Source organism: Pecten maximus, chromosome 10 (assembly GCF_902652985.1).
Source record: "Pecten maximus chromosome 10, xPecMax1.1, whole genome shotgun sequence".
Lineage (NCBI taxonomy): Eukaryota > Metazoa > Mollusca > Bivalvia > Pectinida > Pectinidae > Pecten > Pecten maximus.
The window spans coordinates 24,702,502-24,724,519 of record NC_047024.1 but is presented as its reverse complement, the minus strand read 5'-3'; the positions used below and the strand labels follow the sequence as shown (position 1 = coordinate 24,724,519).

The following is a 22,018-nucleotide window of genomic DNA, read 5'->3' as shown; positions in this document are numbered from 1 at the left end:
GGAGTTTCAAAGAACAAAAGCAACATACCTGTTTTATAATTGGTATATCTGTTATAATATTGTATGCCAACTTCTGTATAATACTACTAGTTTACAATAAAGGCATACTTATGTTAAGTTTTTATTTAACCGAAAGGTGAAAATCAATTCTGATACAAAATTAAGGGAACTGACATCATGCAAATCTGAGTGAAGATGAAAGTAAAATTTCTGATCCTTGTGTTGTGATGTTATAGAACTCATGGTAGATCACTTCTCAAACTACTATGAAAAAAAAAATGCAAATTTATACTTAAATAACTATTCTACAGGATAATAAATAAGAAATATTTAATGGTTTCTCAATGAATATCATATGAAGCTTTCTATGAAATGAAGATGGAAATCATCTTTCCATTATTGTTGTGCTTAAAGATAAAACATTGAGGCCTTCTCTATCATTATGTACATACAGATAACTGCATTTGTTTTCAGTAAAACCACAGGGGCTTGACATGAATGACCTATGACCCTGGATGAAATAATAAGTAATCCAGGGATTGACCCTGGTGTATAATTCATCCTGTGTCAAGCCCCTGTGAGAAAAACATTATTCTACTGAACTCATGTTACTTTCTGTAGGCTCATGATGTAACCAATGTTTGTGCTGTACTTGAACTTACTTGAGCAGAAATAAAAAGTTGTAAGATTATATAAAATGTATCTTAAATTGAGTTTGTTACAAACATTGGTTTGGTTTGTTTTTGTTTAACATCCTATTAACAGCCAGGGTCATTTAAGGACATGCCAGGTTTTGTAGGTGGAGGAAAGCTGGAGTACCCGGAGAAAAACCACCGGCCTACGGTCAGTACCTGGCAACTGCCCCATGTAGGTTTCGAACTCGCAACCCAGAGGTGGAGGGCTAGTGTTAAAGTGTCGGGACACCCTAACCACTCAGCCACTGCAGCCCCTTAGTTACAAACATATGTTAACATTGATACTATAGCGACAAAGTTGTGACAAACCTCAGCAAGTATCAGTGGTATGTCCATTGTTCAAAAGTGATATAAATGACTTGTAGTTCTTGTTTGATTTTGGCATTGCTAAGGAGGGTTAAACATGTCATGCCAAAGTGTAACATAAGACATATCATGTACAATGTGTAAAATTCTGGTTATACATACATGTATGTATACCTTACTACAAACAACATTTTGCCACATAGTTTTTCATTTGATGGTTCAGATATATTTACAGAAAAGGATATAGATACAATAAATGTTACACATAAAAATTTAATTACAAAAAAAAACTAAAAAAAACCACTGAATTGTTGATAATATTGTTATTACCTTGGGTAAAGTATTTAAAGCAAATGTGAGTTTTGTGAAAAATGATATATTAAAACCAGTGATTCAAGAAAATATGAGATTGTGTGAAAATTGACATAAACCAGTATTTCATGAAAACGTGATATTATATGAAAATTGATGTAAAGCAGTGTTTCAGGAAAACATGAGATTATGCAAAACATCTTACATGACATAAACCAAGTTACAATAAATGGAATGTACTGTAGAAATGATTTACAGTACCGGTAATTATAAATGATATCTGATCTACACAGCACACAATTAACAAATCTATCTGAGATACGTTTCCATCAGAAATCCTTCCTCCACTCCACGCCACACTTTTTGTCATTTGATTGTCCAATACACATTCCATTAAAAGTTCATACATGACCATACATAGTCGACTACATGTAGATGAGGCAAGAATAAATTTGTGTGTAGTATTTGGAATCAACTGGATTTAGTCCTATTTTGCGTACCTTCTCTCATACAGCTTCCGACATCCCTTAAATTAGGCAGCCTTTATCTTACATATCAACTTTAATATTCAAACCATGAGTATTTTCATTAAACTGGTTCTTGCTCTAGTTCTGCTGTTGGTGTTTTCTCACCGGACATTTCTTCCGTTTGACAATATTTATCGTCCTGTTCCACAGTTATGGACTGGAGTATTTTTTGTTTGGCGGTGGTGCAGACTTCCAGGAGTTCGCGGAGCCCATTATTCTCCTTCTGTAGCTGGGTGAAAAGTTCCTGATCCTTAGCTGATGCATCCTGATCTACCATGACAGCACGCTGCATCACGGCGGCCATTTCACAGATCTTGTCAATAAGTCTCTCCAGATCCTGTAACGTTAATTTAATCAGGTTAATTAATTACATGTAATTCATATATTAATCAGAGAAAATGGTAAATAATCCATCAAATCTGAATTAAAAATTTAATCTTATTGATGGTAACATCTAAACCTGGACCAATATATTTTTGGTAGCAAGCTTCTTGTTGATATTTCTTATATATATATATTCAGATAGGTTTAACTTTTTGCTCAGTATTTAACATGTGGGCCCAGTTTTTCATAACATGATTAGTGAAAATTTCATTTCTCACCTCTCTATATTCCCCAAAATAGACAGGTATGGAGAAACTAAAGAGTGCCATAGAGTTTTCTAAAATTTTGTCAAGTTACTTTAACAAGAAATGATTGATCAAGTGTTATATATGATTAGTCTTATCGCCTTTTGAAGAACTGGGCCCAGAATTTCATTACAGAATAAATTAGGTAACATGTACACATCAAATCCTCGGAATATGTATCCTACATATTAAAATATTAAAAACAGTTGTACTTCGAGTACAAGTTATTTCCAGTACGCAATCAAACTCTACATTTTGAGAGACCACAAACAACTTGCCAAATACATTTTTGTTTATTACCAATTTCTATTCATTTACGTGGCTAGTTAAAACTCTTCAAATCAAAGGAATGCTATCATACATTTTTCAACGAAGTGCCAGATCTATTCATTTATATAGGGTTTACTAATAGAAAACAAGAGATCCCAGAGGGATCTTGGCGCCCACCATTGAATGTTCTTCATAGGTTCCATGTCAGATCGATCTTTTCTCTACTTTTTTCTTCTTCTAAGTCTTACTAATCTGTGTAAATTCGGAAGAAACCTCCAGTACTTTTCATACAAGGGAAACCTATATATAAAATTTAAGATTTAGGCACCGAGGGGAACCTATATATGGAATTTGAGAAAGATTCCTTTAGTACTTTTTCAGAAATAGCGATAACAAACTTCAATTGTCAAAATCTAAGATGGCTGCCTGTCGGCCATATTGTTTTCTGATTAGTCTCAAAATACAATATGCATAACTAGGCACCAAGGGGAACCTACATATGAAATTTCAGGAAGATCCCTTCAGTGCTTTCTGAGAATTAGGGATAACAAACTTCAATTGTCAAAATCCAAGATGCCTACCTGTCGGCCATGTTGTTTTCTGATTAGTCTCAAAATACAATATGCATAACTAGGCACCATGGGGAACCTACATATGAAATTTTGAGAACGATCCCTTCAGTACTTTTTCAGAAATAGCGATAACAAACTTCAATTGTCAAAATCCAAGATGGCTGCCTGACGGCCAACTTGTTTTCCGATCGGTCCCAAAATGCAATATGCATAACAAGGCACCAAGGGGAACCTACATATGCAATTTGAGAAAGATCCCTTTAGTACTTTCTCAGAAATAGCGATAACAAACTTTAATGGTCAAAATCCAAGATGGCTGCCTGTCGGCCATGTTGTTTTCCGATCGGTCCCAAAATGCAATATGCATAACTAGGCACCAAGGGAAACCCACATATGAAATTTGAGAAATATCCCTTCAGTACTTTCTCAGAAATAGCGATAACAAACTTCAATGGTCAAAATCCAAGATGGCTGCCTGTCGGCCATGTTGTTTTCCGATCGGTCCCAAAATGCAATATGCATAACTAGGCACCAAGGGGAACCTACATATGAAATTTGAGAAAGATCCCTTCAGTACTTTCTCAGAAATAGCGATAACAAACTTCAATGGTCAAAATCCAAGATGGCTGCCTGTCGGCCATGTTGTTTTCCGATCGGTCCCAAAATGCAATATGCATAACTATGCACCAAGGGGAACCTACATATGAAATTTGAGAAAGATCCCTTCAGTACTTTCTGAGGATTAGCGATAACAAGAATTGTTTACGGACGGACGGACGGAGGGAGGGACGGACGGATGGACAACGGACCACGGACGCAGGGCGATTTGAATAGCCCACCATCTGATGATGGTGGGCTAAAAATCAATTATATTAGATGCTGTTTGTCAACCAATTAAAAATGAACCAACAAAATAATAAGATGATATATACAAAGATAAAACAGTTACACATATCTTATTGTTACATGTTTAAGGAGTCTAAATGTATAAGAGTATACATCTATCTATAAACATAATGTATATATGTACTTGGTTACAGGTACGTGTGATATATGTGGACCCAGGTAGGATTGGAGCCAGAAAGGACTCCAGGTAAACTTGGAGTGCACTCGGAGTGCACTCCAAGTTTACCTGGAATCCAAACGGAGTGCACTTTGTGTAACCTTTAGTCTACACTCAACTGTACCTTAGATTGGTCTCTTTTCTCTGCTATAACGTTCTCAAAATTGTTCGCCTGTATGAGTTTTGTCATTTGTTCTCTATATTTCTGCATGATGAGTTCCAGTGCATTCTGATGTTCCTCTAAGGAGCATCGGAGTTCCCGGTTCTCTTGTTGGAGTTCCCGGATCTGTCGGTTCTCCTGGGCTATCCCAAGGACTAATGTGGAGCGTGGCCGGTGACGTGCAATCTCATTAAGCTCTGTGATGTCGTCTTGGTACTAGTAAGGGAAAAAGTTGAAATGAGGATTGATATGATAGTATGCAGTAAATACATGCACTTTTAAAGACAAGAATCAAACTACATGATATGAAATTATGAGTGTATCGAAAGCCAATAAATGAAAAAAAAAAACCCAAAACACACATACACAGACGGTATAAATTTTTTTCATAACCTTTATCATGTAATTAAAGAAAATACATTACAAATCAAGACATGGATTGTACAATGATGACATGAACATACATGTAAACATTCATTTCAATGTAAGGTAGATAACTCTTTCATAACAAAATGAATTCTCTGTCTTCTTTCTTTTTTCAACAACTTGTTTTGTGACTACACTACAGATATACAGCACTGATTGGAAAATCAATATCAATCTTATGATACACAAAACATCATCATGCTTTTTTTTATTGTAACCAAAGCATCAATCAAGACTGTCCATATTTCACAGTGAAAAGTAATTCATGTACTTTCCAAGTTCTAAGTTTGCTGTTAGAAATTTGAAAATCTCATTCAAATGTAAACAAATGATGCACTGTGAATATCTTAATATATATTTTCTGCACATATTATTTCATAATTTCTGTCCATAATACATTGCATTAGTATTGATATTTGCTTCTCCTGTTCCTTTATGACCAAATTATATGTCTAGTGAAAAATATAGAGTAAGGTATTAGCAAAAAGATTATCAGTGGTACCTCTTTCATAGCATCCAATCTTTTGTGGAGTGTTTGTGTGTGAGCAATAAGGATATCTGCCGTTGTGTCATGAGTGCGAAGTCTAGCAACAAGAATCTGGGCATCAGCCAACAGCTTATCAACACTCATCGCCATCACAATTCTGTAAAGTACGAAAATAGTTATCAAAACTTTCATAAAAAAAATTTGTGCACCTTACTCATACTTCAACTTACCAAATCCTGCAGAACAACCCTTAAGAATCATAACAATAGGATATCATGGATATATATATTTCAAAATGAAATTAAAGAATTAGCCTTTCTGTAGTTATTATGTAAAACAAAATGAGAAAAGTCTCCAGTTGGAGAAATTCTCAAAAAGAACCTTTGTCCTGCTAATCTCATATATGCTGTGATTCATCTACAGGTTTACTGTAATTAGTCATCTTGATTTTTCAAGAGAATTCCATTCCACAATAGTATAGTCTCCCACCCAAATGAGGACATCAGCATGTGCAAGAAAGGTAAGAGTAAACATTTAAAACAAACAAATCAGTCAATATGACAGACTTACAGGAGTTCCGGCTCATTTATTCTATACTTTATATTTAATAAAATGAGATCATAAAGACTAAATAAGTTTGGTTTGATTGAGTATCGTTTAACATCCTCTCAACAGCTAAGGTCACTTCAGGATAGCCTCACTTGTCACGTTGTGCAAGATGCATGCACCTTGCATATGTGTATGTGTGTTTTGGGAAACTGCAGTTTGTTTGTGTTTGTTTCTCTGTGATAGAGAGGAAAATATGCTGACTTTTTAGCGTAACCTCATGATCACTGAAGCATATATCTGACATTCAGCAGCACACCTTATCCGGTCACATAATAAAAAAACTGTGACAAAATGTGTGAACCAGTCGTCCCATTCCCAAAAACGCTGACTAAATAGATTAAACATACATATATCAATTTTCTTCTCGAAAAATATCCCTAACATATACTATTCTTTCTTATTTTCTGCGTGATATAGCATTAACCCTGCTCTGTCTAAACACCTACATATCAGAAATGAGTGGGTTATTGGAAGACAATGCTACCGTAGAGCTAGTAACTGCCAAATCTGTATTTAACTGTCCTTAATTACAGGATTATTTATAAAATGTTAAGTGTCACAACTCTTAAGCCTGCAATTATGTGTGATGTTTAAGCAAATCAACCAGTTGGGGCATTTCTGTGAAACTAGACGTGAAAGGTTGCACTGAAATGTCAAAGCATTCTTTCTCAACTCAGAGGACGCCCGCTATTACGATATTCAGCTGACGAACATGCGTCTGTATCATTTTACTAATTATAGAAAATAAAATAAAAACTTTAGCCCCCTACGTCTGCTTACCAGCTGAACCAGATACAGACATTTGACAGACGGTTGTGTTCTGGTGTTTGTCTCTTCGACTGTCAGACGACTTACCCTGCACAAACACGTATGCTTGTATTGTACGAATATATAATGTCATCCGTAGTTTTCATAAATATATACTAAAAAGTTACCTGATCTTTGGACGACTACACCATCAACAATCAATAAATAGACGCTTAAATCACTTTCTTTGCAGTGTCACTTACGTTCCGTCGCCCAACTTGACACCGGAAGTAAATCTGTTCAAGCTTTTCCATTACACAGACCTAAGTGTCAAGGCCTTTAAAACGCTTAGGGACCATCTCAAAGGCAAACATCATATGAAATGCATTTCTCAAAACTCAAACTGTGTGCTTCCATCAAATCCCTCATCGGTACATAAACTGCACGAACACTCATACATATTTTGTCGCTAACCTTATCTATTGTTCTTATTATAATATACTTCATTTTTCTATATTAAATATTTAAGTATTTATACAGTAGCGCTTCCTCGATATTTGAAACTTCATACTTTGGGTAATAACTAAACAAAAATATGTTATCCTCCGAAATATACCCATATGCGACAAAAAGACACTAGATTATATTTAATATATATTTTGAAAATATCATTTATTTCGTCAGAAAGAACAATGAAAAGTCATGAGAAATATACAAGAACAGTTGGACTCACATATTTGTTCAAAGGGTAATTAGCTTAATTATTTGATTAGGGAAAATCTCATTTCTCCTTCGCTTCAAAACCTGAATGTGTGCATTCCTTAAATATATCACTTGTCAGTTTCCTCCTTACGGTCATTTTTTCATTAAAAAAAGTTAGTTTCACCAGAAATGATTTTATTGGGATTCCATATATATGTATTATCTGTATCGAGGGTAGTAACTCTAAAGAAGAGAAAATCGAACACGTTGGGGGATTTTAAAACTTAAAGTAGCGTATTAAATATGGTGACGTGGTAACGGGTCCCCTTTGATTATACATGTACATCAACGAAGATTAAAATGCTTAATCTTTGATTATTTGATTGATTTAACATACCTATTGTAAAACGTCTAACAAAGGATGAGGCACAATTCATTTCAACTTATCTACGCCTTCTCCCAAAAATTAAGGTCCGCGGTAAGATTCGGGTTTCCAAACTTTTTTTTCTACGCTGAATTCAACATTTAAAAAGTTAAATTTTTGAACAAGGATATCGAACCCTTTCGTTTATAAAAAGGCGACATTTATTTAAGAATAAACATATAGAATATATTATATTCAAATCAATCCTTATAATTGAATCTATACCATGCACACGTTCATCTTATTGATTGACCCTTTTCTCTGACAAATCAAAAACAAGGTTATAAACGGCGGCGTTATTCTTTACCCGTTACAAACAAGATTAAATGAAAGTAGATGATTTAGGAAGTCTGGAGTTAATGTTTTGTGCAACTTATATAGCAGTTGTAGTTTTTCTATCGCTGGCTAGAGTTTCCAAGTCTGTTTCATAATACAAATCACCAATACGGGCATATGAAGGAAGGCCCGTAATAATACAGAGAGCTCTTCTTCGCACCTTCTTTATCTTTACCGATTCAAATCGAGCACTCCTATCCCACAATCCGCAAGCATATATTCCAGGACTGGTAAGATGAACGATTTATATATTACCAAGAGAGTGTCGCGACTAAGAACGTGTTTAAGATTCAATAAAACATCAACTTTCCACATATCAGAGGTATACATTTCGTGGATATGATCTCCTCATTTTGCATCAGAATTAAAAGCTACATCTTAATGTTAATGATAATCAGTAAAAGTTAGGGCTTTCCCATCAAATATGAATCTTCAACAATGATCACGGAAATACTTAGAAATAATGCATATGTCTTATCAGGATTAAGGTGTTACTAATTATGTTATAGCCCATGCATTTAACTTATCTAGACCCCTATTTAAAGCGTCATGAATTACAAAACAAGATGATGATGAATTAAAAGCGAGGAATCATCTGCAAATAGATGAGAGGCAGATTCAAAGATATCAGCAATATCATAAATATAAATTAAAAACGAAAGAGGGCCAAGAATTGAGCCTTGAGGAACGTCTGCCTCAATTCGACTAACAGTGGAATAAGAATTATCTAAAAATACCCTGAGTTAAATAATTTTCAAGCCAAGAATACAATTCACCTGAAATACCATGCAATTTTAATTAACCAACAAACCCCTATGTCAAACCCTATCAAACGCTTTGGAAATTGTCTACAATGGTGCTCCAACGGTTGGCTTCCATGTTTGCCATCCCTGCTCTCGACACTCCGTCAACAAGTCCTCATACTTGGCACGCTTCCTCTCGTTTACCTGTACACACCTAACTTCCCATGGTAATGTCAGCTCTACTAGTAGTATACAGCCAAAATGTCTTCAGGTCAATTCAGGTCAAATTCGGGTCAATTTCAGGTCAATATTTTTTTCAGGTCAACTTGACCTCAAGACATTTTGCCTGTGTACATATGTTACTCGTACCAACCCTCCACCGAAAGCATATTCAAAATAAAACATTTATTTTTGTATACCTCGTACAAACCCATCTCCCTCTTATACGAATGAACGAATGAATGAGGACATACAATGTATCTATCAGAGGAGATTCATCATGGAGTGACAAAAAGTGTCATTCCATAGTAGAGATTGGGTGGGTATGTCCGGGCGAGTATGTACATGTATTCGTTTTGTTGTAGTGTAGTTTTATTATTGTTATGGCTGTGGTTTATTGTCAAAATAATCGAACTAAAAAGAACGATAACTACGGAAAGCTGTTTGACACGTCAAACAATAATTATATATTATTAATGTGTAATGATATGTCCTTGACCTACTACATATCACCTTTGAGGTTGAACTCTGACGAGAACAATTATCTAGTCCGTTAGTTTAGTTTAAACATATTTTATTTGAAAAATTTAAAAAAACATTGGACACAAGTTATACAACTTGTCTATTTGATCACGTGTGTAGTATTATCAAAACTATCAAATAAAATCAATAATGCGCAAAAATGTTCTCTACCTCTTTATTTTCTAATGATAGCTTTTAAAACAAGTCTAAATAGCCATATTAGCTTTAAACGTACATTATACTGCCACATCATTTATGCTATACGTGTTATAGGTGAGTGATTATATCGATTATTTTTACTAAAAAAAAAAAAAAAAAAAAATGAATTCATGAAAAATATGTTATCTCCATAAACATATCAATCTTTTTTATCATAATGTTTTCACGTGTTCACTTGGTACACTTTTATTCCGGATCTGGATGTATACAACATATCGCAGTCTTCTCTGATTTTTCTGACGTTGTCCTACCACAAACACAGTTAACATAATAATCTCACACAAATTATCTATTTAGTCATCAATTGACTCCACTGTCACCGTCTGGCGGACAAAACAGCACAGGATGTTTTTAAGGATCCAATCCCTTTTGTTATGGGCCTTTGATGGACGTTTTCTACTTCCTCCATTGGGGGTGCTGTCTCGAAGCTCTGCTTAAGATAGAAAAAGAAAAGAAAATCAGTATTACTCAGAAAAAACGAACAATTGCGTCAAAGATTTAACTGAAAAAAAAAATGCATTTATATGTATATCTATAAACGTAGAGCTATAATTAGATTTTATTATATCTACGAATGCTATCAAATTGAATTTATATTAAATATACACTTACCTGATTTCATTTTCTTTGCAGTTTTCTTTTCTCTCTAAAATATAAAACAAAATAAACTTAAGTAAGATGAAAACATACTATTCCAGTCCCTCTCCGTCACACTAAAACATACATGATGTATACAGTATTTTTCTCCAAAAATTAACTTACCCCGAGAAGTCTGTCCAGATGACGTTCGAAAAATGTTTTCTTCACTTTGTCTGCAGCTTTATCTTGAATGACGATCTGTGGAACTCCGCTTGCCTGATCTAAGAACAACATAATATGGTAGTACTTACCGACCAGTCTTACCTAACACGAAGGAGATCCAATCGTCAAATAATGATACAACTGTACATTGTCTTATTTCAACCTTTACCCTCAACTTCAACTTAATTATTGAGATCTCTTTTCAAAAATATGATGTACAGAGGACACATATCATACAACATTCAACGGTTTATATAGTATATATCAATCAGGGGGACACTTATAAGACATTTTTAAACAAAACTTTATAACTTGGAAACTAGCACAGATTACGTATGATTTTGATATTAGTAATATTCATTAGCTCTCAAAAAATAAGAAGATTGGCCGTATATGATAACATTTTTCTGAAAATGATTTTCTTTATAAGGTTGACAAATAGCGGATGAAAAAAAAGAAGAAAACAAAAACAACAAACAAATAAACTTAAACAACGAAAAAATACACACTGCATTTCTTTTACGCATATTTAAAAAAAAATAAAGCTTGAAAAACTTTATCATTCAAATTACAATCAGGTATAAATTTTTACCTTTGTCAGTTGGGTAGGTTTTTGCCTTTTGTAATTCTGCGTCATTTCCGGTTCCATGCTCTCTTGTCTTTTCCTGTATCTCACAGCTTCTCATCTTGTAGTCAGTCGGTGATGTTTGACCACTACGACTGGCGGTGATTGACCCCTCAATGGCTCTACCTACAATATCGTCCACAGCCTTATCCATTTGACCTGTCATTTCGGCCATCTTGTGGTCAGTTGGCGATGTTTGACCACTACGAATGGCGGTGATTGACCCCTCAATGGCTCTACCTACAATATCGTCCACATCCTTATCCAGTTGACCTGTCATTTCGGCCATCTTGTGGTCAGTTGGTGATATTTGTCCACTACGAATGGCTGTGATGGACTGTCCGATGGTCAGTTGAACTATGTCGTCCACGCCCTTGTCCAGTTGACCGGTCATTTCTTCTTTTTCCGCCCGGACGTATTCCGTGGCTTTTTGTATGACGTCAGTGACCAGATGTTTTGCAATTTCTTTAAGTTGTTTGTCCTCCATAATCTGTAATACCGACATAGGATGACATGAAAAATTAAGTTTCACTGTTTAAAAAACACATAATGTAACATAACCATGATCCAAAGTAAGATATACTTCTCCGAGGTCATATTGAAATACATAACTTGTAAAGCACAGGATCAACATTAGGAGTCAAATTGAAGCAGGAATAGCAACTACTATTTGTAAAGACTCTGGTATGGCTCGGCTAGGGGACAAAACCCAAAGCCTTCCTCACAGGGGCGAACGCTCAACTAAAGGCCAAAAGTGAGGCATTGTCAAGGGAGACATTATAAGAATTTGTATATAATGTTAGACTGAAAGTTGATAATCAGAACTTGAGCTTGGTCCCATAACACTAAATATGTTTCTTACTTAATATAAATAACGTATTGTTTTCGTTTAAAATATTCAGTTGCACTTAACTTACCCTCAGTTAATCAGCAGTCATGTAAATATCAACAATTTTTGTCGATGATGTGATAAATATCAAATCAAAATTTGTTTGCGCTGTACAGCTAAACCTCTTCGTGTCGCTAGCAACAGGACAATGACCGGGAAATCTCGCGTGACGATGGACAATTATGACGTCATAGAACATTTTAGATGACCCAACGCTATTATCGTTCATCTTATAGGGCGTCGACAATGCAATCCGTTTTTACAATAGTTTAATTATGTTTCTTCGCCCGAAATAGCGATAATTATTGCATGTGTTTTGACTGCTTAACATCACCTTTTCCCAGCACCGATATGTATCATTGTAACGGAACTGGACTCGGCCGAACGTCGGTGACCAGGTTGCTCAGGTAGAGCATCCGGCTAGTGTTTGGAGGTCCCGGGTTCGAACCCCGGTCTGGCCGTGCATTTTTCCACTCCTGCTACATTTGGTGCCTGTGACCAAACCTTGTTTCAAGTGAGGTGAATACTTGACAAGGGGATACCCGAACCTGGGTTGTGAGTTGTGAAGTCTTCGGGGTCGAAGACTTTAAAAGGGAGGGAAGAATGTAGCGGAACTGGACTGGGTCGAACGTCGGTGACTAGGTAGCTCAATCGGTAGAGCATCCGGCTAGTGTTTGGAGGTCCCGGGTTCGAACCCCGGTCTGACCGTGCATTCTTCCACTACTACACACATCCGTTTGTCGGGGCGAAATGAGGAAACGCCACATATCAGCCACCATACTCAGTCATTACAAATATCGGTCGGAGTTTTGACTATTCCGAGCCCCCTCTCTGTCTGTCGCTGTCTCTGACCCCTCTCTGTCTGTCTGTCCGCCCCCCTCTCTCTGTGATTTTCATAACTCGCTGATGCTTATGTATGGTATTTGTGTTATTCAACGGAGAAAAACTATTCATTGGTACATACGTATGAAAGTAGAACAATATCTCCAACCTCGAAGGATGCCAAAGCCAATAATCTCCTCCTTTGTATGGGAATTGTTTTCAGTCTTACCTCAAGTCAAGGTAATGTTAGTCGGCCATGCTATCTTTTCTCTTTTACTGAAAAATCCAGACATGATTTGATAACCAATGTGGAGAGAGAAATGGTATAATCTCTTCCATGTTATTACTGCGGCTGTCTCGCTGTCTCTTTATGAAGAAAAACACTATTCAACTATTTTAAAAAATATCGCCATTTTGTATAGCGATTTTTATGACGAACAGATTATTTTGTAAACTACAAAGACGGACATGTCTAAAGATTATGTCGTGTATTGTTACACAATCTACCGTCACGGTCAGCAGGAGCAAAATACCGCGAAGGACGAAATAACAGGATACAATACAACAATGCCTTATATAAGATATATGATCTTAGCATTTACTGTGTAACATTGAACTTCCGTTACAATCCATCAACATTCCCAAATAATTAAGCTCAGGAACTATATCGATTTCCTGGTTGTTTTTTTAAGTCCGTTTTCAGTTTCTTTTACGTTCCATTTATTTCGAAAAATAGAAAATATCATTATTTGAGACTTGATTAATTATCTAATAATTTGACGTTTTACATATCCCTTTATCACAGCAACATACTTCTGGAAGAGGTTCACAAGTTTTTATCCGTGGTTATTCCAGCCAATGTCTTTTTCAACTTATTTGGAAGCGTGCACCCGGAGCTGCCATTTTGGTTCTTAAAGCGCACACATGACATTTCTTACAGTAACCTACCAGGCTACCACGTACTCATTTATACAGCTGAGTCAACAGGAGTAAATCATCTTGTACAAGAATACAACTCGGCCCCGTGTTGGGACTCGAACAAGGGACCTTTGGTTACGTAGCCATCTTACCATCGTTCCTCAGAGCTTTCTAGGTTATAAACATATACCGAGTCTAAAAGTCACTGCCATTAATACAGTGTGATTTGATTTTGTTTGGGTAGTGTTCTAATTAGAAAACATTGGACATTATTCATGATATTACATATTTCATAACGGCAGAATAATTTTCAATATTTTCCCTGATGTTCTAAAAAATCCCAATATATTTCAATAGAATCGATATTCTATTAAGTCTGCTTTTTAGTGTTTTATTGAATAAGATTTGCAAAATGACATGTAACATCGAAAAAAACAAATTTCACTGACCTAGGAACATTCAACCAGAGAGTTCAATCCCAGCAAAGTAGGAGTCTCCGATGACGGAATGCTACAGCAATTGCGCACGTGCAAAGTAGCATCGCGAAAATGTAGTCTCAATATACACCAGGTCGATTGGGTCTTAGGGGACCTTTGATTACACGGCGGTACATATTTGCACCTGTGTTTGATAATGTTATAAACCTTTGTTCTTACTTGCAAAATCTACCACTTTATACCAAAGAAAAATGATTTTCTCGTGTGTATGTATTTTCAACACAGATTTATATATTGCTGCATTCGTTTCATGTTTAATAAATTGGATGAAAAATTTTTCCTTGTTTTCTAAACATTTACATATTAATTTTGTTTTGAACATTTCAAGTAAAGTGCTGAGATAAAGTGAATTATAATTCATTCTCAGGTAAGAAAGTAGGAGGTAACTCTTGAATGGTCTCCTCATGTAGACTAAGTACAGCTCACCCCTCCTAGTACAGCTACTAACCACTGTCCAAAATAGTACCGCTAATTACTTACCGTCACTGCCGGATTCATCTATACCGCCCAGGTAAAATGGCGATGATTTTGTTTGTTTTTGTTTAATATCCTATTAACAGCTAGGGTCATTTAAGGACGTGCCAGGTTAGGAGGTGGAGGAAAGCCGGAGTACCCGGAAAAAAACCACCGGCCTACGGCCTGGCAACTGCCCCACGTACATTGTAGGTTTCGAACTCGCAACCCAGATGTGAAGGGCTAGTGTCGGGACACCTTAACCACTCGGCCACCGGTTCATCGACACCATGTTTAAAATAACAATTTTTATACATATGTTCCGCGTTCAAACCGTCCACGAAACCATATTCAAAATAAAACATTTATGTATTTGGTGTACCTCGTACAAACCCAGCAACGACACCACCTGTCTCTCTCATACGAACGAACGAATGATCATGAATGAGGACTTATTTATCAGGGGTGTCTCATCAGAATGTGACAAAGAGTAAGGAAAGCTGTTTGACACGTCAAACAGTTATTATACATGTCATTAAAGTGTAATAATCAGTGGCGCAGGAAGTGGGGAGGGGGGAATACCCCCCCACTTTTTACAGGGGGGGGGGGGGGGGGGGCAAACATATCTTTTTGCCCCCCCCCCCCCCCCCTCCACTGTAAAAAGTGGGGGGGGGGGGGGGGGGGTATTCTGCTGGTGAAATAAATTAACGAACTAATTAATAAATGCGCAGTTTCCACACGGATAACAAAATTATATCAGTTTGAATCACTTTTGGTGATAATAAGACTGCATTTTAATCAGGAATATGATTTTATTAATGTGTAATTTGAATAGATACATCCGCTTATTCAGCTTGCATTCAATCTTAATTTTGTTTCGTCTTTAACTGCATATCTGCATTTTGCATTTACCGCTACATTAACCAATCACATACTTCATCTTGACCAGTAACGCCACCTGTCGCGTCATATCCGGGGCCAAAAGAAAATTATACGGCTATGCCGAAGAAGTGGAAAATACACGAATTTTTATATTCATTTCGATAAATATCTGTAAGTTTTCGAACCGATAATGTTTTCTTGAAGGCAACGATAAAAACTTTATCTTGTTCACCCGGAACATTCCGACTTTTATACTAGTATATCAATCCTCAGACCTGTGTGTCGGTCGTCTGCACTAGCCTGGTAAGTCAATATTTATATCTTAATACGAAATTTTGCTTAACTTCATCACATAGATTCGATAAATTGATGACAAGTTGTGAAGTTGACTGAGTTCATAATGAGAACAAGACAGAAACACAACATGAATAAGAATGCGCGGTTTTAACGTTAATAGAATGATACTAATTACCGACAGATACGAATGATTGAAACACCATATAACATGAAACGGCACTGGCATCTGTTGTCGACAAATTAGCAGCATATAGGGTTCGCTTAAGTTACACATTCTATCAGATTCAAAAAGTTAAAAACCTGTTAATTATGAAGGAAATATAAGTCTTTAAAGTGAATACGTATTCTAGGTATATTTTCCTTTTTTTCGGAGGAGGATTTTTTTGTATAGGGGGTAATAAAGGTAATAAAGGTGTGGCGCTGCCCTGGACCCGCTGGGCGGCCCCTCAGACCCCCTCGCAAATACAAAAAAAAAAAAAAAAGCAACATCCTGGATCCCGGCCTGGTGATTCATGTTTTGCTATAAATATTATATCCTGAATTGCGTAAATAACTTATTTTGAACTACATGAAGTATCATGGAATGTTGAAATGATAATTATTGGCTAATTTTGCGGAGATGGCATACGATTTGTTTAGTGCGTAAACTTTAAGGTTAAAAAAAATATTGCCCCCCCCCCCCCCCCCACTTTTTGACGACTTCCTACGCCACTGATAATATGTCCTTGACCTACCGACGAGAACAATTATCTTGTACATTTGATCACGTGTGCAGAGTTCTCAAAACTATTAAATAAAAACAATAATAAGGAAAAATGCTCTTTTATTTTCTAATAATAGCTTTCAAAACAAATTTAGATAACCTTACTAGCTTTAAACGTACATATAAGAGACGTTGGCTGGTTTTAGTTTGACATGTTATAGGTGAGTGATTAAATTGATTATTTCTATTAAAAAAAAAATTAAAAAAATAAATAAAAAAGTGAATTTATGAATATGTAATCATCTCAGTTCTCAAGAAAACATGTTGGTCTTTTTATCACGATGTTTCCACGTGTTCACTTGGTACACTTTTATTCCGGATCCAGTCTTCTGTGATTTTGCTGACATTTTCCGATGATAGTCTCACACACATCATCTATTTAGTCAGCAATGGGCTCCACTGTCGCCGTCTGGCGGACAAAACAGCACAGGATGTTTTTAAGGATCCAATCCCTTTTGTTATGGGCCTTTGATGGAAGTTTCCTACTTCCTCCACTGGGGGTGCTGTCTCGAAGTCCTGCTGAAAAAGGCAAAAATATAATTATTACTTTGATGTAATAAACGATCACGTCAAAGTTTTAATTAAAAAAAAAACCCATTTTGTATCTATAAACGTAAAGCTATGATTAGATTTTATTATATCTACGAATGCTATCAAATTAAATTATATTAAATATACACTTACCTGATTTTATTTTCTTTGCTTTTTTCTTTTCTCTCTAAAATATAAAACAAAATAAACTTAAGTAATATAAAACCAAAATATTTCCAGTCCCTCTCCGCAACACTCATAACATACTTAATACCAACGATAAGTTTTCCAAAAATTAACTTACCCCGAGAAGTCTGTCCAGATGACGCTCGAAAAATGTTTTCTTCACTTTGGTCGCAGCTTTATCCTGAGTGACGATCTGCTGGAACTCCGCTTGCCTGATCTAAGAACAACATAATATGGTAGTACTTACCGACCAGTCTTACCTAAACACGAAAGGGATCCAATCGTCAAATAATGATACAACTGTACATTGTCTTATTTCAACCTTAACCCTCAACTACAACTTAATTATTTAATTCTCAAACAAACAAACAAACAAATAAACGTTATGTTAAAAAAAACAAAAACAAAAACAAAAAACAACAAAAAACTATTTTATGTTTAACCATGAAAATGTTTTATCATTTAAATTACCATCATATATAAATATATACCTTTGTCAGTTGAGTAAGTTTTTGCCTTTTGTAATTCTGCGTCATTTCCGGTTCCATGCTCTCTTGTCTTTTCCTGTATCTCACTGCTTCTCATCTTGTGGTCAGTCGGTGATGTTTGACCACTACGAATGGCGGTGATTGACCGCCCAATGGCGGTGATTGACCCCTCAATGGCTCTACCTACCATATCGTCCACATCCTTATCCAGTTGACCACTCATTTCGGCCATCTTGTGGTCAGTTGGCGATGTTTGACCACTACGGATGGCTGTGATTGACCTTCCAATGGTTCTACCTACAATCTCGTCCACATCCTTATCCAGTTGACCACCCATTTCCGCCATCTTTTGGTCAGTCGGTGATGTTTGACCACTACGGATGGCTGTGATTGATCGCCCAATGGTTCTACCTACAATCTCGTCCACATCCTTATCCAGTTGGTCTGTCATTTCGGCCATCTTGTGGTCAGTTGGCGATGTTTGTCCACTACGAATGGCTGTGATGGACTGTCCGATGGTCAGTTGAACTATGTCGTCCACGCCCTTGTCTAGTTGACCGGTCATTTCCGCCATTTCTTCTTTTTCCGCCCGGACGTATTCCGTGGCTTTTTGTATGACGTCAGTGACCAGATGTTTTGCAATCTCTTTAAGTTGTTTATCCTCCATAATCTGTAATACCGACATAGGATGACATGAAAAATTAAGTTTCACTGTTTAAAAACCACATAATGTAAGATTTTTTTTTTGAATTTTTTTATTTTTCAAGATTTTTTTCATAAATACAAAACATTTGAAACATATATGCACACACATTCTCACTCTTACACCCACAGTAACTATACTCATGATTCAATAACATCATCATCATCATTATCATCATCATCATCATCATCATCATCATCATCATCATCATCATCATCATCATACATAATCAAACATCATCATCATCATATCAGCATCATCATTATCATCTTACTCCTCATCATCATCGGTTCATCATCACCACCACCACCACCATCATCATCATCATCATCATCATCATCATCATCAAAAGAATCACACTTAATCATCATCATCTATCATGATATCATTATCCATACATAAATTATTATCATTTTTTTCATCACAATAAAACATCATCATCCTTATCATCACACAAAAAACATCATCTTCATCACGATTATTTTAAGCTTGAACCACAAGCCTCACATCTACTTACATCATTTACATATTAATTAACACACATACATAACCTAAATTTATACAGAATGAGAAAGAAGCAGACAGACATACCATCACACAGACAAGACAGACAGATAGACAGACAGACAGACGCACCATTACACAGACATACACACACACACTTCGACACCGACAGACACACACATAGACGCACCATCACACAAGACAAAACAGACACACGCACAGACAGACGCATAACCGGACACACCATCACACATAGAACGCACACACACAAAGACAGACAAAAATAAACACGACTGAAGCATGGGAGAAAATTTCTTTAAATGGTAAAAATAAAAAGTAATGGAAAGGAGCTAGAACAGGCGATGTCAGTCTTTGGGGACCTAAAGCTATATATGCAAAGAGGAACTATCTTTTTCAGATGACTATAAATCTAGAACAGGTTTCCATTTCTTCCAATTGAGTTCAAATTGCCTTTTAATTTTCCACATAATGTAACATAACCATGATCCAAAGTCTGATATACTTCTCCGAGGTCATATTGAAATAAATGACATGTTAATTACAGGGTCAACGTCAGGAGTCAAATTGAAGAAAAAATATTTAGATTTGGTTTGGTTTGGTTTTATTTGTTTAACGTCCTATCAACAGATATAACCAATTTTGAAGACAGAAACGCAGATATTTCTATTTTAGAACAAAACAGAAAAAAATATTAGCTCTTAAAGAGTGAACTCCTCAGAAATTATAGATATACTAAAAACTTTGAAATTAGGTAAAGCCTCATGATGGAATAAGTCATACATGTATGCTAAATATACTGCTCAGTCAACTGCAAACTGCTTGAAATAATTTTTAATTTGTCACTTTCTTCTGGTATTTATCCAAATATGTGGAAATGGCCACAGTTATGCCATTGTTTAAAAAAGGTGATAGGCATTCTACGTCTAATTGTCATTAAGAAGAAGAAAGTTGGTAAGAAAAAAGAGAAACTTTAGCCGCCTCTAAAAATATTTAGAATGCTTCTCATATGATTTACATGCAAATAAATGTTCGTACAATGTAGGGAAAGGAATGAAAAACGTAATTAGAAATTGCCCGGTTTACGAGAAGTAAAAAGTTGTTATAGAAAGCAATAATGGTGTAATTAAAAGATATGGCACCATCGTCGTCTGTGAAAATATCAGGGCGTCTACTCAAAGGGATTAATTCCTAGTTTGTTTCAGAATATTGATACATGTTGACAGACGAGCGATTTACATTTTTCATGTATTAATTTTGGTATCGCTAACATTATAAGAACTTGTATATAATGTTAGACTCAAAGTTAATAATCAGAACTTGAGCTTGGACCCATAACACTAAATATGTTTCTTACTAAATATAAATAACGTATTGATTTCATTTAAAATAATCAGTTGCACTTTACTTACCCTCAGTTAATCCGCAATCATGTAAATATCAACAATTTTTGTCGATAATGAGATAAATATCAAGTAAAATTTTGTTTGCTCTGTACAGCTCAGCCTCTTCGTGTCGCTAGCAACAGGACAATGACCGGGAAATCTCGCGTGACGATGGACAATTATGACGTCATAGAACATTTTAGATGACCCAACGCTATTATCGTTCATTTTATTGAACGTCGACACTGCAACCGTTTTTATAATGGTTTATTCAGTTATGTCGCCTGAAATAGCGATAATTATTGTCTTTTCGACTGATAGACATCACCTTTTCGTAGCACAGATATTTATCCGCATGTCGGGGCGAAACGAGGAAATGCCACATCTCGGCCACCATACTGTCATTGCATATCTCGGTTGGAGTTTTGACTTATTCCGAGCCCCCCCCCCCCCCTCTCACTGTCTTTGTCTCTACCCCCTGACTGTCTGTCTGTCTGTCCCCCTGTCCGTCCGTCCGTCCGTCCGTCCGTCCCCCTCCCCCTCTCTCTACCGTCACGGTCAGCAGAAACAAATTACCGTGAAGGACTAAATAACAGTAAATATTACATAAATTCCTTATATAAACGATGAACAATGTACTGTCCTATATGAATATATTAAAATAACCACGACACGACGTACGACAGTTTACGCTAAAAAAATGTATGCATTTGTAATCTGTACAATATTTGCAATTTTAAAACAGTTCTGAAGGATAAGTAAACTTTTTTTTCCCTGTTTTTTTTTTAGAGCTATGAATACCATGGTAACAACTTAAAAATAGCTTAAAAGTTGTTGAAACCGAGAAAACAACTGTGTGAAGGGGGATAACTCATTCATGTTGTGATATTTTCAACCCATGGTCAATATGTATGTACAGTACATATACTGAAATATTAAAGAAACGCAACTTCAAACTCACGTTAAATGAAATAATATTTGTGGGCAAATTACCGACATGTAAAATGCAGTTGTTAGGTTCAAATATTGGACTATCCGTCCTAAAAAATTCTTAGATTTTTAACATATGAAGACTTCATTAGACCGCAATGAAATAGAATACCCTGTGAACACAATGTTGAAAGAACGGCTGTTGTTAGACATATCACTAATATCGTACGTGTCATCCTCGAACAGCTATTTCGTGGCTAATTCTGCGTTGTATGGGGTTCATAAGGTCATTGACTGTCCTTAGAGGAATGCTATTCCATTCCTTGGTAAGGGTGTTGGCCAATTGTGGGGCGGTTAT

General features: G+C 36.0%; 2 protein-coding genes and 1 long non-coding RNA gene across 5 annotated transcripts; all 3 read right to left on the bottom strand.

Annotated features, from left to right (window-relative positions):
- Positions 1-823: 823 nt before the first annotated feature.
- Positions 824-7,098, bottom strand: LOC117335789 (FGFR1 oncogene partner 2 homolog). Of its 2 annotated transcripts, none has more exons than XM_033895977.1 (4): positions 6,992-7,098; positions 5,463-5,604; positions 4,499-4,750; positions 824-2,177 (listed from the first exon to the last, which is right to left on the bottom strand). In XM_033895977.1, exons 2-4 carry the CDS (start codon positions 5,595-5,597, stop codon positions 1,902-1,904), a joined length of 663 nt encoding a protein of 220 aa, XP_033751868.1. In that variant the 5' UTR covers positions 5,598-5,604; positions 6,992-7,098; the 3' UTR covers positions 824-1,901. The 2 variants fall into 2 exon arrangements, with proteins under 2 accessions (XP_033751868.1, XP_033751870.1); XM_033895979.1 differs by having other exon boundaries at positions 7,067-7,088.
- A 2,795-nt stretch (positions 7,099-9,893) lies between these two features.
- Positions 9,894-11,995, bottom strand: LOC117336378. Of its 2 annotated transcripts, none has more exons than XM_033896884.1 (4): positions 11,362-11,995; positions 10,731-10,828; positions 10,581-10,614; positions 9,894-10,398 (listed from the first exon to the last, which is right to left on the bottom strand). In XM_033896884.1, the coding sequence occupies exons 1-4, from the start codon at positions 11,897-11,899 to the stop codon at positions 10,262-10,264; spliced, it is 807 nt and encodes a 268-aa protein (XP_033752775.1). In that variant the 5' UTR covers positions 11,900-11,995; the 3' UTR covers positions 9,894-10,261. The 2 variants fall into 2 exon arrangements, with proteins under 2 accessions (XP_033752775.1, XP_033752774.1); XM_033896883.1 differs by having other exon boundaries at positions 9,894-10,401; positions 11,362-11,986.
- Positions 11,996-17,000: 5,005 nt separating this feature from the next.
- On the bottom strand, positions 17,001-18,255 carry LOC117335385. Its single transcript, XR_004534390.1, has 3 exons — positions 18,124-18,255; positions 17,600-17,849; positions 17,001-17,434 (listed from the first exon to the last, which is right to left on the bottom strand). It is a non-coding gene; the product is annotated as an uncharacterized LOC117335385 (long non-coding RNA).
- Between the last annotated feature and the right edge of the window lie 3,763 nt (positions 18,256-22,018).